Source organism: Camelus bactrianus, chromosome X (genome assembly GCF_048773025.1).
Source record: "Camelus bactrianus isolate YW-2024 breed Bactrian camel chromosome X, ASM4877302v1, whole genome shotgun sequence".
Lineage (NCBI taxonomy): Eukaryota > Metazoa > Chordata > Mammalia > Artiodactyla > Camelidae > Camelus > Camelus bactrianus.
Window position 1 is genome coordinate 87,683,747 of NC_133575.1, and position 18,584 is coordinate 87,702,330.

Below are 18,584 nucleotides of genomic sequence, written 5' to 3' on the forward strand. Positions count from 1 at the left end.
AAGAAGGGGAGTCTTGAGAAATCACCAATTGTTTACTTAACTGCCTAAGTATAACTTATCTGTGGTATTTAGTCATGCTAATGTATACTTTTACAGTTCATTAGAATTTAAATTTACTGTAGATTTACATTTAAAATGGTTCAATGGATGGGTTCAATGTTGTAGACTACACCTTAGGCCTTAACGCCTGTTTTACACACAATGCTTGCTAATGGAGATAATGTTTTTCCACAGCTTCCAAGAGACTTTGTAGGGCTGTGACTTCTTGAGAACCACAGTTGGAAGAACCCGGGTTAATGAGCGATTTTTAAAAGGCACTTTTTTTTTTTCCAGATGTCCTCAACAAATTCGAAGTAAAACCATCGCTCAAATGCATTTTGGCAAAATACGGTGGCCAATAAAGAATCCCAAACTTCTATATCATTAAAAGATCTGTGGTACCCAAGCAAGGATGCAAACACAACACTTAGGGTGTGAGACTTCATGACTATTTTTTTAAATACCATTTTTGAAAGAATTGAATTAAATTTGTCTACTCCCCACTTCCTTACTGTGAGGGTCCCATGAGCTCCTACACTTGAAGGGCTTACAACAGTGCTCGGCGCGTAGGCTAAGAGCCGCCTTCGGCTCCCTTCCCTCCCCTGGCGACACAGGCCAGGTTCCCGCTGCCCTCTGGCGGCAATGGCCAACTTCCGCCTCCCGCCCGAGCGCGGCAGCGGCAGCCCCCGTGGCCTTTGCCACGTCACATCCGGCCCTTGCGATTCGGGGTTGCGGAACCCGCGAGATGAAGAGCGTGTTTGTTACTGTAGGGACCACCAGCTTTGACGACCTCATTGCGTGTGTATCGGCGCACGACAGTCTGCAAGTGAGTGACGGAGGCGGGCGGGCGGACGGCGGCTGGGCTCGCCGCGCGGTGCTCCTCACTCGCTGCTGCCAGCCTGACTGCTAAGCTCGGTAACCTTGCTTGACCGCGGTGCTCGGGAAGAATACCCCCGCGGTTCGCTCTGGGGTGCTGCCGCCCCTCGGCCGGCTCCTCCCCGCGCCTGACTGGGCCCTCCTCTCGCTCCTCAGGGTCCTCCGCCTCCTGTTCCCGTTTCCTGCCGCCTTTTCGGGCCGCTCCTCCCCGTCCTTTCTCGGGCTCCTCCTTTCTCCTGGCTTTTCCCCTCCAATTCTCCGCCTCCGCTTCTCTGTCTTCCGGCTTCGCCCCTCCTCCCAGCAGCTCCGCCTCTCCGAGCCGGCGCGCCCACGCGCCTCCCGGGCCCGGGCTTGTCCTCGGGCCGCGCCGTCAACGCGCTCCGGCGGCTCCGGCTCGGTGCGCCGCCCTCGCCCTGCCCCGCCGCGCTCGGGCCGAGGCCGCTGCGCCTTCCTTCCACCGCAGGCGCCCGCGGGGTGCGGTATCCCCCGAGCGCGCCCTCTCCTCCGGGCTTGTGGTTCGCGCAGTCCCCAGCCGCGGGCCGCGACGAAGCTGTTACTTGGTCTCCCCTCAGTTTGCGACGCCTTTTTCAGAGTCAGCCTGATCTAGTTCTTGCAAGGCCATCTCTTTCATGACGTGGTGAGCCGAGGCGTTTAGCTTCTTTAGGGCCAGTGAGGAACCACGTCGTGGCCCAGACGAGGAAAAAGGGGCCCTTAGAAAAATAGAAAGCGGCCCCAGTTCGTTTATTTGGCAGCCCGTGCTTCGATGTGAACACCTATTTGGGGAAGGTGGGGGTCGTTGCCGTTATTGCTGTTTTTGCAGTAACCTGTTTAAAGGCCCGCTTTTTCTTTTTTTCCCGTTTCAGATAATCAAAAGCCTTGGTTACAACCGACTTGTCCTACAAATAGGTAGAGGAAAGGTGGTACCTGAACCATTCAGTACTGAGTCATTTACTCTGGATGTTTACAGGTACAAGGATTCATTGAAAGAAGACCTTCAGAAAGCAGATCTTGTTATTAGTCACGCAGGTAAAGTGTCTTAGAATCTCCCCGTTTGGTTTTTGTTAGACAGTAAGTAAGAACAGAAACTTGAACCTTTCTGATGTAAAATAAAATCACTAGGGTAACTCACTAGTCCATTTGAATATAATACTGATTTCAATGTACCAGCTGAGTATAACGATTGAGAATATTAATGGAGAGAATTTATAATTTCTGGGTGGTAGAAGGATTACCAATGAATCACTAAATTCCAGCTTTACAGTCAGAAACCCTAAACACAGAGGCAAAATAATTTATCCAGTGACATGTGTAAAGAGTTGTCAGTTGAAATTAGTATCTGGGCTTAGACAGGAATGTTCAGCCTGCTAATTGGTTGGATTGGTTGTTGACAAACTGGCTTTGAAAGGTTTTTTATATTTCTATTAAAAAGTAACTTGTCCGGTCAGTAGTGGTAGACAGCTAACAGTCTGGTGCTGGTATCCTCTACCCAAAAACGATTTGTCTGCCCACTTAATCAGTCTCCTTGCTCCCTTTTAAACTATCTAAATGATTTTAGATTTCAAAATTGACCCAAATATTGTATATATGCACGTTAGTGGAGATTTATCTTTGACTATTGTCGTGATCATACCTCATAGGCAGGCCCTTGAGGAGTGGTCAAAGTTCTTATTGGCCCTGTCACTATTGAAGGCTTGCCCTTTCTACTTACGTTTGAATAAAAGTGTAGTATGGTTTCATGTACAGTATGTTGAACTTTGGTCATGTTTGAATTCAAGGCCCATACTTAAGGCATACTACTAGAGAACAGGTTGGACACAGTGAATCATAGGTCATAATATTGTTGGCAGTGGTAATGTATTTTTCACATCAGGTTTATAACATTTATTAGAGAGCAACTGATAACCATTTTTGTCCTTTTGAATGTATAATTAAAAGGCTTGGTTTGTAGTGTTGCCAACTGTGTTTTTCATCTTTTGCGTTCTAGCTATAAAGCCTGGTGAAGCACCTTAACTTTTTTTAAACTGTGTTAACAAATTTGATATATTTTTGTAGGTGCAGGAAGCTGTTTGGAGACTCTGGAAAAAAGAAAGCCACTTGTAGTGGTTATAAATGAAAAGTTGATGAACAATCATCAGCTGGAATTGGCAAAGCAGCTTCACAAAGACGGGCATCTCTTCTACTGTACCTGCAGGTATACTGGAGACCATTATTTGACCTCTTGCCTTAATTCTGCCCTAGCTATTCTTACCCACCTACCTAACCCACCTGTATCTTTTCTTTAACCTCTTACATTCTCCCACTTAGCAAACATTTTGATTTTCTCACCTGTAAAAACCTGCTCATGTATTTGTCTTCCACTTTGTGATCTCTGTGTTGTATTTCTTTCAGTATCTATGCTTATTTTATTGCGTGTGAATATCTGAATGTGTGTGCATGTGTGGATGGATGTTCATCTGGGTGTGCAAGTCTCTAAGAATATAATTTTAGTTCATTATTTTTCATCATTTAAGGAAGGCATATGCTTATTTTTAATTAAGGTTTTGCCTTCAGTTAATCCACTGGAATCCCTAAATTAAATTTATTTATTCATTAATTTAACTACAGCTAATATGTGGCATTGTTTTTGGTGTTGTGGATACAGTGGTAAACATGGGATAAAGCCCCTGCTCTCATGGTGCTTATGTTCCAGTGGTGGGAGATAGACAGTAAACAGTTCATAAGTAAGCAATCAAGATAATTTCACAGGATGCAATGTGTTATGAAGAAGATAGGGCAGAGTGATGTGATAGCTGGGTTGGAGACTAACTAGAATGGTCAGGGAAGGCATGACTGGGTATATGACACTTGACCTGAGACCTGAATGAAAAGGAAGAGCCAGTCATGTGAAGCTCTGAGGCAGAAGGAACAGCAGCAATTGCAAAGACCTAAATTGGGAATGAGCTTGGAGTTTGGTGTGTTTGAGGAACAGAGGGAAGGTTAGTGTGGCAGGTAGTGAGCAAAGGAAAATATAGTGGGAAGATGAAGCTAGGTGGGGATAGGTCATATAAGAATTCTGATTTTCTTCTATGTTTAATGAGAAGCCATTGGAGCATTTTAAGCAGAGGAATTACTTTATGGTAAGGAGTATTGTTTTCTAGAAGTATATTAGAATTCAGCAAGAACTGATCAACATCACAATAGGAGGATGAAGAAAATTGCTGGTTTGTTTTCTATTATTTCTTCTTGAGACACTAGAAGCTTGCCAAAGGTCAGGTCAGTAATTCCCAATTGTTTGACTTTAAAAGCTATCCTAATCTGATGTTTTAAAAAAAAGACCTCATAGAAGTATTACAAAATACATATTTTTTGTGTTATATAAATAAACTGAAATTTTAAAGTAAAAAACCTGAGAAGAAACTGGCTAGAACATAAGCATTTCTTTTAACTTTACTGCTTCTGTCTCTTAGGTGCTCAGTAAATACTTGTTCATTATTTATTGAGCACATACTGTGTGCCAGGCATTATTCTAGGCACTTGGCATACATCAAGGAACAAAACAAACATTCCTGTTGTCATTGAGAGGAGGCAGATTCATTGATTGTTTCAGGAGCAATTGTTAGTGTCCTAATCATAATGATGGAGGAGAGGGAATGTTGGCGTGGCTTTGTAATATGGAAGCTATTCTTAAAAGTTTTGTGAGTCGGGGAGAAGCTAGATAATCAAAATTATGTGGACTTCAGATAATGGGCATATCTGTCCTTGGGTAGTTGAGACTGTTAGGTGTTAACACCATTTTTAAAGAGGAATAAATGCTCATCTTCCTTGGTTAATGCAAGTCAAATTTTCCAAATACTTTTGATGAATGTTTTCATCCTAAATATTAAATCAGTTTTAATTTTATGTCAGTACATTAAAAGAGGGAAAATATTGATTTCATAAACACATCCTGATTCTTTACTCAGGCTGAAAAGGAAGCTGTAAAAGTCTCTAATTTATTATTATTATTTTTACAGTTTTAGAAATCTTTTTTTTTTTTTCTATTGATTTCAAGAAAGTCACACACATGAAGGCTGTAAGAAAATCAATAATGGGTTGTATTTTCATTTTAGATATATCATTTGTTTGCTCCAAATCTAGACTGGGTGGTTGTGTCTGTTCTAATTTAAGTGGCTGGTTTAATTGAATTTCTGAAGTAATAGTTTCATGTTGTGATTTGGAACCTTATTTCCAACATGCATGGTGATTGTACATTGCTTAATTATGTATGAATTTATGATAGTGAATTACTGGCAAAAAAAGTTATTTCACAGTCTTCATGCATGGTCTTAGTAGTCTCTTAGCTTATTCTTGTCTTGCAGCTGTTACTTTTGGTTTTATTTATTCTGTTTTCATAAGTTAATTTTGCTTCAAATTGTATCTGCCCAGCCCTGAGAAGTATTCCAAGGCTATATGACCACATCTTTCATGAAATAACATTTCTGAAATATTTCAGTTGACATAAAATCTCTGTTGAATTGATATTGACATGTAGTGTTCTTCGTATTGCTTTATTCTTAGTGTGTATACCTATAATATTGAAATACATTAAAATTCACATATACAGTTTGAGAAGCATCACGATATTCTTGGAAGTTATATTCAGTCATCAAGTGGGCAGCAAGTGAATTATGGAATTGTCTCCCATGTTACCTAATACTTTTCTTCTTTTGTTTTAGCACGCTTCCTGGGCTGTTACAGTCAATGGACTTATCAACACTGAAATGTTTTCCTCCTGGCCAGCCAGAAAAATTTTCTGCATTTTTGGATAAAGTTGTTGGATTACAAAAATAAACACTAAACTCTCAACACTTTAGAAACACCCCTCAAATTCAACCTTTGGAATGTGGTTAAATCAAATTATATAGTATATATTTGTAGAATAATATAAATTAATAAGCTTCCTACATCTATAGAATGTATAGAAAATTTTATGGTGTGAATATTAGCATCTGGGTCTAAATTCTAATAGTAGTTTCATAAATTACTTAAATCTTCCCCTAATCTTCATATTTTAGTAAAAGAAGTAGTGAGCATTCACACATTTTATCCTAAAATCCCAAATGGATTTGGAATCAAAATATGAAGACTGACAAAAACCTCAAATGTAGTTAGTTTGATGTTCCTTAGAGTAAAAAAATGAAATAGTAAAAAAACTGAGTCAGTATCGTTAGCTTCATAATCGAAGGAACCAAGTTAGAAAAAAAAAAAAACCAGCAAAAATGATGGGTTCTATTCTGTGAAATAAAAAGGTCAGTCATTACCTTAAAAAGATTAGCAAGATTAACTATCAAGTCAATTGATCTGTTGTACTTGGAGAAACTACTTTTATCCTGAAGAATAGAGTGGAGTCAGTGTGTTCACTTTTTTCCTTTAAAATGTGAATAGAAAATGACAAAAATAATCTTGCCCAGTGTCAAAGCTTTATTGGTTTGAGAAGAGTAAATTAAAAAGGAGTTATACCAATAGGACTTGCTGTTATTTTTTAAGGACCTTCTCTCACAGTGGTATTGAAACATTTACCATGGCACCATAGAGGAGTTTAAGTACTTAGAAAATTAGTTTTGCAAATGAATAAGTGATCTGGTGTGTACAATGGCCTAAATATATGGTTTTGAAATTTACCACATAACTCAAGATAGATGCATTCTGAAATTCTGATTAAGATAAGTAGTTTCAAGACCTATAAAATAAACTAGATTATAAGTATTCATAGTTTTCTGGTAGAAAGTTTAGATATAATTCATAAAAATAGAGCATTTAATGTAAAGATTTATTTTCCAATGTGTTGTCCCAATTGTTAGTTATTTTGAACATCTTTCTTGGGATGCATTATATAATATTTTTGTAGATTTATTTTCCTGATTGTGTTTTACTTAGGCTAATATTAAAATAAATTCTTATTAATGGTAGAAGGTGGTGGCTGAGAAGTACTCTGGGTAGCAGGAAGAAGCCAACTTGGATTAAAATTTTGCTGAGAATAATCTAAAAAGTGAGTAATCTGCATCTGCGTAGCTGAGAATTCACAGCAGTATAATCATAATTGTATATCGGTGTTAAACTAATGTTGCAGGAAAGGCCCTATTCTGATCCATACAGAGAATTTGACTTCTGGGATCTCTTTTAAATCTGTTTCTCTAGTTGAGAAAAATTGTAGCTTTAACTTTATGTTGATCACTTAGTCTTTAGTTATATCATGAAGGGCTAACTGTAGAGAATCAGAAACAAATGAAAGAGTCTACTCAAACATTAGACAACTAAAAACCAGTATAGGACCCCAAATTTGCTTTCTTCCCACAAGAATGCATAACCCAGATTCCATCATTACATTTAGCAGAGGCTTAAGCCAGTGGTGTCAGTTGTATGTAGTGACATCTCTTAACTACACCTATGTGAAATTTATATCAGTTGTGGGATTTAAAAATCAAAGGGTATCTTAGAATCATTTTGATTTGGCAGTAATCTTCAAGATCATCTAGTCCAATCTCATTTCTCAGATGAAGAAAGCTGGGTTACAACTTGTCTGAAATAACAGCCTTTGGCAGAGCTGCCACTAGAAGCATCTTCCAGTCCTGTGCTCTTTCTACCATACCATACTATGTGTTGTAAGCTTTTTGGTTTTTTTTACATTTGCTTAGTATTTAGTTACTTTAATCCCTTCCGAGGAAGGTTTTGTTCATTTCTAGAGTTTATTTTAGGAATTTCACAATTCATTTAGTTGTGTTTTCCTTTAGTGTGTGACAACCTTACCTTGGACTTAGAAACCAGTAATTCCTGAGTTTTTGGAATCTAGCAAAATACCACGGGTAGGATTGATACTAGATTGAAAAAAATAAAGACTAAGAAAAAGAATTGTAGATTTTTGGAACTGGTAGAGAATTTTACAAATAACCTAGTGCAAACCACTCATTTTGCAGATGAACAAAGAGGCTAAGATAAATTGCCAAGTTTATGTCTTATTGGTCCTTAAAAAAATTAATGGTAATCAAAATTCTATTTAAAACATTTGCTCAATAAAATAAAATTAGTTTTATTACTTGACAGGGCTTCAGGTTTTTGAAATCAATCAGTAAGTACAGTGTAGTTTATTTAGCAGTTTTCTGTTGAAAGGTATTTAGATTTCCAGGAATAAGGAAGTGAAAGTTTAGTGTTTTGAGAAATTCGCATCATGGATAGGTTCGGAGGTGGACAGGTCAGAAAGTTGATTGATGTTGGAGTAGATGAAAAGTGATGTGAAGTAATAGGTTGACTTTGGGAAATAAAGATTTTAGATGACTACGTGCTTATAATTTCGGAGGATAGAAAGTAAGAGCTGGAAGGATTTGATGGTAGGTAAGAGTACAGTTGAATTTGATGTGGGGTTCTGGAACATTTAAAAGTAGTCATCTCAAAGCACTATCAAGTGTCTGATTTTAGATCCCTAAGAGTACTGCTTTGTAAGCTTCTAAAGGCAAATCATGTAGACACAAAGGACAATATAAAAATGTGTACACTTTGACAGTCTGAGAAAGAGTTTTCCAAGACTAAAAAATGTCAGGAATGACCAGCAGTAATGTAGCTATTTTTCCTGGCTCTTTATCATAGTATAAACACTTAACTCCTCTGATTTGTTAACAATGTAAAATTAGAGATGACCAAAAATCTGCATAAGGTCTGAGAAATGGGATGTATGGGCAGATTATTTGAAATAGGGAGCAGTATGGACTGGGTGGTTCTGATAGCTATGTAGCAACTTTCTGCTGAACATTTAGTACCATATTTTTATGGGGGAGTGGGGAATGAAAAATAACAGTTGACATCCATTGTTTTGCTTAGTATGTATCAGGTACTGTTTAAAGCATTTTATACATATGAACTCATTTACTCTTTACAATATAACTCTGTGAAATAGTTACTGTTGTTCCATTTTGCAAATGAGGAAGCTGAGCTCAGAGCATAATGTGAAACAGTTTTATGCTACTTAAGTATCCAAAAGATGGTCTGGAAATTGTAATTGAAACACTGAATTCCCAGTGTATTTCCATCAATTATGGGGACAGGAGAACCATATATATTTGAAATCAGGGGACTATTCTAAGAGATTTAGATTGTATGATAGCCGTGGGTAACCTATTTCAGTTTTTACATTGTTATTTAAAAGCATACTGATTGCCACTCATAAAACCCATGTGGAGAAACTCTCCCAGTACCTGCTCTTTGTTTTCTCTTTAAATATTTGTGTTTTAGACCCTATTTTTGGTCCTCTATATATTTTTTCTTGGTACTTTCATTATTCCTAGAATTTCTACTATTGAGTCTCCTATCTTTGTCCCCCAACTCTGATTTAAGCTCTGCATGGTGTTTCTGGGTGCCTGTTGGTCATGTCAGTCTGTTAGTTCTCTTAAGCGCCCTAAACTCCATGTGCCCCAAACTAAAATTATATTTCTTACTTTCATTCTTCTGAGATTCTTATCTCTATTAATGGTGTCACCATTTAGTCAGTCCTCCAGGCTTTAACTCTTACATCTTCAACCCTTTATATATGATTGGTTGCCAGGTACTCTTAGCTTTACTTCTGAATGTCTCAAGCCCATTTGTTTGCTTTTTTTTTTTTTTTTAACAAAAATGCATAGTAAGAAACTACTTTTTGTATCAGTAAGACTAAGGACACAATTTCTGCTTTGGAGGAACTTCTATGGTATAGTTGAGGAGGAACTATGTCTTACTCATTCTTGAGTCCTCTGCCTGAAACACATTAGGCTTTCCATAAATGAGAAATGTACTTCTGTAATGTACTCTCCTCATTATCTTGATTAGGATTAGGTATTGATTCTAGGAAACACTCATCTTGCACACATTCATTTCATACCATCTTTCACTTGACTCCAGAGTATGTAGTATGTCTCTTTTTTGGAAGAAAGATGTGACCATCACATTATATGGTGACATTTGTAGGGTCAAGCATTTACAGGAATGACATCTCAATCCTAGTTGTATTTAAGAGTCTGTCAAAAAACAAAAACAAAACAGTAGCTATTGGGGATTTTCGGAAAAACTTAAGATGTTAAGAATCAGGTTTATTAAAAGCAGTAGCTATAGTGTTTTTCCAGGAAAGATTACATGGGGGAAAAGTTTAGGATAACCACCAAATGATGCAATTTAATTCTTTGTTAAATGGGTAATTCCTTGCATGAATATTGTAGCACAATCTTGTATAGTTCTTTCCAGTCTTTTAAGATTTTTGTAGGTGGCTAGATAAAAGATGGGCAAAAAAATCTAGCTAGCTTCAAACAGGAATGTAAAATATGTTTCTTGATGTTGATGTTCTTGAAAAATATTTTGAGGGACTTTTATACTATCATGTACCATCTATTTTGGTATTTCACTTCTAAATCTTTATTGTCTTCATGAATTTTTACTACATCTTGGTCAAAATTATTTATTATGATTGACATTCTATAATGATTTTATTTTCATGACTACTGTCTGCTCTCTAAGGCAGTAGTTCTTAAGCTTTTTTGGGTCATGGAACCTTTCAAAATATTTAAAACTATTGCTTCTCCCTCTACTCACACATAAACACATTTTGCAGTGAATTTCAGGGAATTTACAGGTACCTTGAGGCCACCCTCAGTTAAGAATCCCTAGATGGAAATCAGCTTCATTCCTTGGTCATTGTTCATTAATATTTTGGTAATAACTAGTAGACTCCTTTATAATTAAATCCCCTGATTAAATACATTTAAGTTTAATACTTTCCAGTTTTTATAATATAACCCAAATTATAAATTTTTCTCAAGTTTAAAACATGCCAAACAATACATCTTGAAACTAACCTTAATATTTTAACTCAGTATCTGTAACCCATAATGTCTTTTGTAGCACTGTTTCTAACTGATCAACTAAATGGTTTTCTTCATTCATAGTAATTATTTCAGGATATATTACTTTGGGCTGTTTGGTAAAGCAACAGTGTTGTAATTTACTCATTTATTGTCAAGTGTGCTTCTAAAGTATTTACTGAACTGATAGGCATTGTTCAAATGATGTCTATGAGAGGCCGTATATTGCATCTTTTTTACTGTTCATTTCCCCTTTTGTGCAGAACATAATGGTGGTTTCTCCATTACCAATATGAAGTGGGTGGATAATATATTCCCCAAATTTAGGGGAATATATTAAAAAATTCCTAAATTTTTGACTAAATAATTTCCTGGATCTCAGTTTTTCCATTTGTGAATTAGTAAAACTAATTTCCCTCGTAGTTGATTTCTAAGACATAAAAACAATTGTGTGGCATGTTTGAAAATAAAAAAATGTTGAAATAATACATTTCCTCTTGGTTAGAGTTTTTGTTTCAGCAGTAGGAACAGGCTTAGAGATATTTTCCTAGAATTCACAGTATATACCCCTAAATGATACAGAAAGCAAATATTTAAATTCAATATTCAGTCTTTGGCTGGGGTTACAGAGAAAATTAAAGTTTACTTAGGTTTAAGTGAATGGGTCTGTTCAGTGTGTCAAAACAAAAGAATGTTCTAGTCTTCTACCTTTCCTCAGTCCCCTGTCTGTGGACTGATTAGACACTACAAGTATCTTAACAACAACAAAAAACAACCTTAAGTATTTCTGTGTCAATGTATTTTTATACAAAGTACTATTTTCCTTTTTTAATAATGTTTACTAGAATACTATAGAATTCTATACTATAAGAATTCTTCAGGTGGAAGTAGGGAAGAGAAGTAAATGAAAGCAAGTGGCTCTTGATAATGTTTCTTCTGTTTTGTATATCTAAACAAGGATCACTACTTTGGGAAATCAGTTCTTTTTCTTGTCTTTATTGTCTCCTTCCTAAAACTTGACGAGGTTGAATAGGGACATATGGCGAAGTTGTGTTTTAGAGCCATTGTGTCTCCTTTCCTCATAAATACTGCTTTGCTAATTTTGTTTAAATGTTCACCATGAAGTGACAGGTTCTAGTTCTAGGGTGCTGTTAAAAATATGTTTTTAAAAGTTTATCATGTTTTTCAGTAATGAAAGACCTTAAAAAAGTTCTATAGAGTTGCAGAGCAATTTCTCTCAATTGGCCCCATGTTATTTGATACTAAAAAAATTGAAATAAATGATTTAGTATTAAGTTTTTTAAAAATACGAATTGCCTTTTCAGTAGGTTCTATCACAAGTTGTGATACACATGTGTTTATTATTTTTTCAGTTTTATTGAAATATAATTGACATGTAACATTGTTAAGGTGTATAACATAATGATTTGTATATGTAGGTAGTGAAAAGTGATTACCACAATAAGTTTAGTTAACATCCATCACCACAGATAGTTACAAACTTTGTTATCTTTAAAAATCTAGATCTGTTTATTGTATTTGGTAAGGTAAGATTTATCATTCATTTTCATGTGAGCCATTCAACCCCACAATTTGCCAGGACAATAGATTAATCCCCCTACAAGCTATTTTCATGGTTATTGTTGATCACAGATTTGACCATCTGGGAGGACAAATCTGTTATCCACAATTGAATCACAGAGAATCACAGTTCCTTAGACCTGAAAGAGAGCTTAGAGATCATGCAGCCAGCCCATCCATCTCCTTCATTTTACAGATAAGGAAACTATGTTGCAGAAAGATTAAAGTGGCATAACCAAGTTCATAATGTTCTTTTCATGGTACCATATTGTCTGTCAGAAATGAAAATAGTAACTCAAAAGCATCATTTTTTAACACCTTTATTGTGGAAAAGCATCATTTTTGTACATTTACAACTGTATACATTTGCAACTATACCCTTGTATGTCACAGATAATGTATGCTTTAAAAAAAATTCCAACCTCATTTAATTGGTTGAAACATGAAAGACTATCTTAGAATTAAAACGATTTAGTATTACGTATTGTACTACAAAGAATTTGCCTATTTCATCAGTGAAAGAAGAAACAGACAATTCTAACAGTTAAATCACATTTTCAAGTTGAAATACAATATAGAAAATAGTTATAAAATTAAAGCACATCAATTTTATGACATCAAATAATGTTAATTATTTTAAGTTATTTTAATTTTTTTCAATTTGTTTTATTCTGTACCCACAGTACAGTGCCTAAGAAGTCTTTAAGGCTATTTTTCTTTCCATTGTTTTCAGATGTCCAAGGGAGGAAATTCGTCAGGGTTGGGGAAAGCTCCTCTGGGGAGCTATATTTGAACTTTGGCTTGATTTCCAGTAGAATTTAGGTGAAATTGTTCTGGTTCTTAAACCTTTTTTTTTTTTTTTTTTTTTTGACTAAAGAATAATTTCTTAGTGAACCACTTTATTTGGTAGGTAGCAGGTAACAGCACTCAATAATTAAGCACTTTCATGCTAAGTTCTTGACATGCAGTATCTTATGTAATAATTCCAACAGCCTTAGATTTAGGTCACAGAAAAATTCCTAGAGCAACATTTCTCAAACTTTGAAACAATTTGAAACCAGTAGCTATAGTGCATTAAAAAAAACTATTAGTAACTTGAATGCTAAAGTTACCTGCTTAACTTTGACTTGGCCTTTCCCAAACCTTTGTTCCCTTTATGGGAAAGGCCAGGTCAAAGTTAAACAGTTAATTTTAGCATTCCTTGGAGCCTTTAATATTGCTAATGGGCATTATGAACCTCAAATATAGTATTATAGTATGCAGCGTTTCCTGAAATTCTGGCCTTGAAACTCTCCTTAGGAATACTTATTTAATAACTTGTGGAACACATTGTTCTAGAGCACTGGTTCCCATAGTGTGGTCCTAGGCCAGCAGCGTCTGCATCACCTGGGAACTTGTTAAAAATGTAAATCCTAGGGACCCACCCCAGACCTGTTGAATCAGTTTCTGGGTGTGGAGCAGTATGTGTTTTTAAAGCCTTTCACTTGAGAACCACTGTTCTAGAGGTTTACAGGATTGGAGTAGTTTCCTGTGGAAGAATAGTCAGCTAATTGGGATTTCAAGTGCAATAGATATTTCAAAGGACAGTATTAAATACTGTGAAATTGCTTTCTATTATATACAAGATGAATTCTAGTATTATCCCATGGGTCTTTTTTAAAAAGCCCTATTGTACTAATTTGGAGAACATAACTTGTACTTAACCATCTCTGAGTCTTTGTTCATATCTTTTCTTCTTTGGTATGCAGTTCTTCATAAGAATTGTGCAAGAACCCAGTTCTAGTACTATTGTCAATTGAATATGAAAACTTGGACAAGTCTTATAATTATTTGAAACTCATTTCTTCATCTGTAAAGTAAGAGGTCCCTTTTAGCTGTAATATTCTACATATGATTTATTTTCCCAATTTATTGTATTAGTCTGTTTCTTGCTCACTTTATTGAATAATTTTTAATTTAAGTTTTATCATTTCTTAAGATAATACATGTAAATATATAAAATATTAACTACAAGGCTTATAACAAGAAACAGCAGTTCTATGTCCCATTCCTCCACCTCTGATCCTGCTTCCTGTAGGTGACAATACTACATTATTTTATGTTTTATAAGTAGTATGTTCTAACTTGTTTTTTATTTTTTGAATTTAAATACCATCTATGCACTTCCTACAGTGGAAGAGAGACTTTATCTCCCTCCCTTTCTTCCACAGTAGGAAGTCTTCAGATATTATTTAAAAACATGTAGTTTTTCAGTTCTGGTGAAATCTGCTTTCAGTGTTGACATTGTTATGATAACTTAAGTACAGTATTCACATATGTGCCATATAGTAACTGTTGATTGATTACATTTCCTTTCCTATAAAACTTTTCCTCATTTTTGTTTATTTTTTTTCATCAGTGTTCTATAGAACTATTCCCAAGCTCTCCAACAGAGGTGGACCTCTTTCCTAGTATGTTTAAACATGCTAGGTTATCTATGATTTTCATTATTATTTACTCTTTGAAATGTCTGTGCTAGCGTTCTCTTTCCTTTTATCTGAACTGGTTGTTCTCTATCAAGTCCTGCTTAAATGTCTGTCCTCCTGGGATTTCCCCTTCAATCTTATCTTAAAAATTTCTTTTGCTTCTCTCTAGTGTTGAATCTTCTGTTTCCAGGACTCTGTGCCCCACCTTTTCTGTGGTTTATCGTTTTTATTTTGGTTTCAGATATCCTCCACCAGCTTTCTGACAAAGTATGGTATATTGTTTTTAATCTTTCAAGTTTGAAAATTATACTCTCATCTGATTGATAGCTTGGTATAGAATTCAAGGCTGGAAATAATTTACCCTCAAATACTAAACTTCATTGTTTTCTAGCTTCTATTTCTTTTGAGTTTATTGCTGTTCATATGTGCGATCTTTTTTATGTGACCTGTTTTTCCTCTCAGAAAGCTTTAGAATCTTTTCTTTATTCCCTGACTTCAGAAATGTTATATGCATTGCTGATCATCTTTTTTGCTTTCATTGTTCTGGCTACTTCATGGACCCTTCCAGTCTAAATATAGACACTTATATCCTGTAGCACTAGAATTTTTGTTATCATCATCACCATCATTATTCCACTCTACTTTCTTAGTCTCATTTTGGTCCTCCTGTTGGTGAGATATTGGCTTTTCTGGATTGATCCTCTAATTTTCCTGATTTTTCTCTCCAGTCTTGTCCTGTGAGCTCCTCAATTGTAAATTCTGTTCTTTCTACTGTTTTTATTTTACTTATTTTAAAATTTAAACACAGCAAAATTAGCCTTTTTCTTGTACAGTTCTATAAATTTTGACAAATGCATAGTCATGTAACCACTACCACAGTCAAGAGACAGAACACTTCTACCACACCCATAAATCCTTTCCTACCATTCTTTTGTAGTCCTTCCCTGCAAATCTAACTACTGGCAGCAGCTGATCTGTTTTTCCTTCCTATAGTTTTGTCTTTTCCAGTTTGTCATATAAATGCATTCATACAATAGGTAGCCTTTTGAATCTGTCTTCTTTCACTTAGCACAATGCATTGTGATTCATACATGTTCTTGCATGTATCCATAACTCTTTATTATTATTTTTTATTGTTGATGAGTATTCTATTGTATGGATGTACCACAGTTTGTCCATTCATCTGTTGAAGGATGTTTGGATTTTGGGGAGAATCATGATTATGAATAAGGCTGCTGTAAATATCCATGTACAGGTTTTTGTGTGAACTTAAATTTTTATTTCTCTTGGATAGATAGCCAGAAGTGGGGTTGCTGGGTCATATGGCAACTCTGTGTTTAACTTTATAAGAATCTGCTATACTATTTTTTCCGGATTGGCTGTACTATTTTATATTCCTACTAGCAACATATGAGTGTTCCAGTTGTTCTGCATCCTTGTCAACACTTAGTTTTGTCACTTTAAAAAAGTTATTTTAGTCATTCTAAGATGTATGTAGTGGTATCTCATTAAAGATATACAAATGACCAATAGGCACATGAAGAGATGCTCAACATTATTAGCCATCAGGGAAATACAAAACAAAACCATAATGAGAGAACACTTCATACTCACTAGGATGGCTATAATCTGAGAGATGGACAGTAAGTGTTGATAGGGTGTGGAGAATTGGAAACCCTCATATACTACTGATGGGAATGAAAATGGTGCAGCTGCTGTGGAAAACAGTGACAGTTCCTCAGATGGTAGCAACTCCATTCCTAGGTACTACCCAAGAGAATAGAAATGTCTTAAAAAGTTGCATGTGAATGTTCATAACAGCATTAGTCATAATAGGCAAAAGTGGAAACAACCCAAATGTCTGTCAACTGATGAATGGATACATAAAACATACTTTATACAAAGAATTAAAATATTGATACATAGGTGCACCTTGAAAACATCGGGCTAAGTGAAAAGCCAGTTACACAGGACCATATATTGCATTATTCCATTTATTTGAAATGTCCAGAATAGGCAAATAATGTAGAGACAGAAAGTAAATTAGTGGTTGCCTGGAGTTGGTGGGGATAGGAAGATTAGAGGTTGATGGTTACGGGATGTGGGGTTTCATTTTCGGGTAGTAAGAATGTTCCAAAATTGATTGTGGTGATGAATATGTACAACTCTAAATATACTAAACCATTGAAATGACCTTTTAAGTGAGTGAATTGTATGGTATGCGAACTATATTTTAAAGTACTTTTAAAAAGACCAGTTTTAAGTGTACAAGTCAGTAATTTTTAGTAAATATGCAGAGTTGTGCAAACATCACCACAAAACAGTTTTAGAATATTTTTATCCACCAGAAAGATTCTTTGTGCCTGTTTGCAGTTAATACCTATTCCCGCCCCCAACCCCAGGCAACCACTAATCTGTTTTCTCTTATAGATTTGCCTTTTTGGTGTATTTCATATAGATGGAATCATGTCTTTTGGAATCATGCCCCCTTTGCATCTGGCATCTTTAGGATCCAGTTTATCCACATCCTTGCTAACACTTGTTATTGTCTATATTATTTATCATAGTCATCCTAGTGGGTGTGTAGTGATGTCTCATTGTGGATTTAATTTGCATTTTCCTAATGACTAATGATGTTAAACGTCTTCTTACATGCTTATTATCCTTTCCTCTGTCTTTGCCCATTTTTAAATTGTATTGTTGTTTTTTTTATTACTGACTTCTGAGTTCTTTTATATATTTTTAAATACAGAGTTTTTTGGGATCAGATATGTTACATAAATATATTCTCCCAGTCTGCGGCTTGTGTTTTCATTCTCTTAAGTGCCATTGGCAGAGCAAAAGTTTTAAATTTTGATAAAGTCCATTTAATCAATTTTTTATTATATCTAAGTTCTTTTTTCCTAAGTCAAGGTCTTGAAGGTTTTTTCCTATGCTTTCTTTTAAAAGCTTTGGTCTACATTTAGGTCATTGATTCATTTTGAGTTAATTGTTGTACAAGATGTGACGTATAGGTTGAGGATCATTTTTTTCTTTGCATATGGATGTCAAGTGTTCCAGCACCATTTGATAAAAGCACTGCCTTTTCTTTATTGAGCTGCTCTTGGACTCTTGTCAAAAATCAGTTGATCATATTTCTGTGCGTCTCCTTCTGTGTGTTTTCTCTGTTTGTTACTTTCCCTTTCTTCTCTTTCTCTGCCTTCCTGTCTAATTTTTCTTCTCTGTTTCCTGTTTTCTCCTATTTTCTGATTCTCTCTCCCTTCTCCCAGTTATCCCTTCCTGTGTTCCCTTTCTCAAAATGAAATGTATGGATTAATATTAACTAAACTTTTATATATCTTAATTTTATTTTAAATAGCAATAAGTATGAAGAATTTATATTTTTTACAAGTAAAAAATGCCAATAATGAATTAACTTTTCCATTATAAGTCTTAATTTTTCTTACTGAATTTGTGGTCTTAAAGAAAGGTGGTGATCCCTTTTCCCAAACTGTTTCAGAACTTATACAAAAGAAATAACTTCCCCAGTGTTTTGATTTCTTTAAAAAAGAAATTAGTCAAGGTAATTTCAAATTGGCATGCTAAAGGAAGTCATGATTTTATTTTTCTACTTTGCTTTTATTTCATTCCTAAATTATAAAATTGATTCTTGATGCTTTTGCTATAGGGGGCAGTCATGATTACTACTGGATCCACAGATACCAGAAAAACAATTTTGAAAGAAGCTTAATTTTACAGCTTCTCCAAAGCCAGCTTTCGATCTGTTGAATTTTTTTAACACTTACAA

At 35.5% G+C, this 18,584-nt stretch overlaps 1 protein-coding gene across 1 annotated transcript in view; it reads left to right on the forward strand.

Annotated features, from left to right (window-relative positions):
- The first annotated feature begins 722 nt into the window (after positions 1–722).
- The window catches only part of ALG13 (ALG13 UDP-N-acetylglucosaminyltransferase subunit), a 72,913-nt gene continuing 55,051 nt past the window's right edge, over positions 723–18,584 (forward strand). Inside the window, 3 exon segments of the mRNA XM_074359487.1 lie at positions 723–865; positions 1,779–1,941; positions 2,968–3,106. Coding sequence (XP_074215588.1) covers positions 785–865; positions 1,779–1,941; positions 2,968–3,106 — 383 coding nt within the window. The 5' untranslated portion in view covers positions 723–784.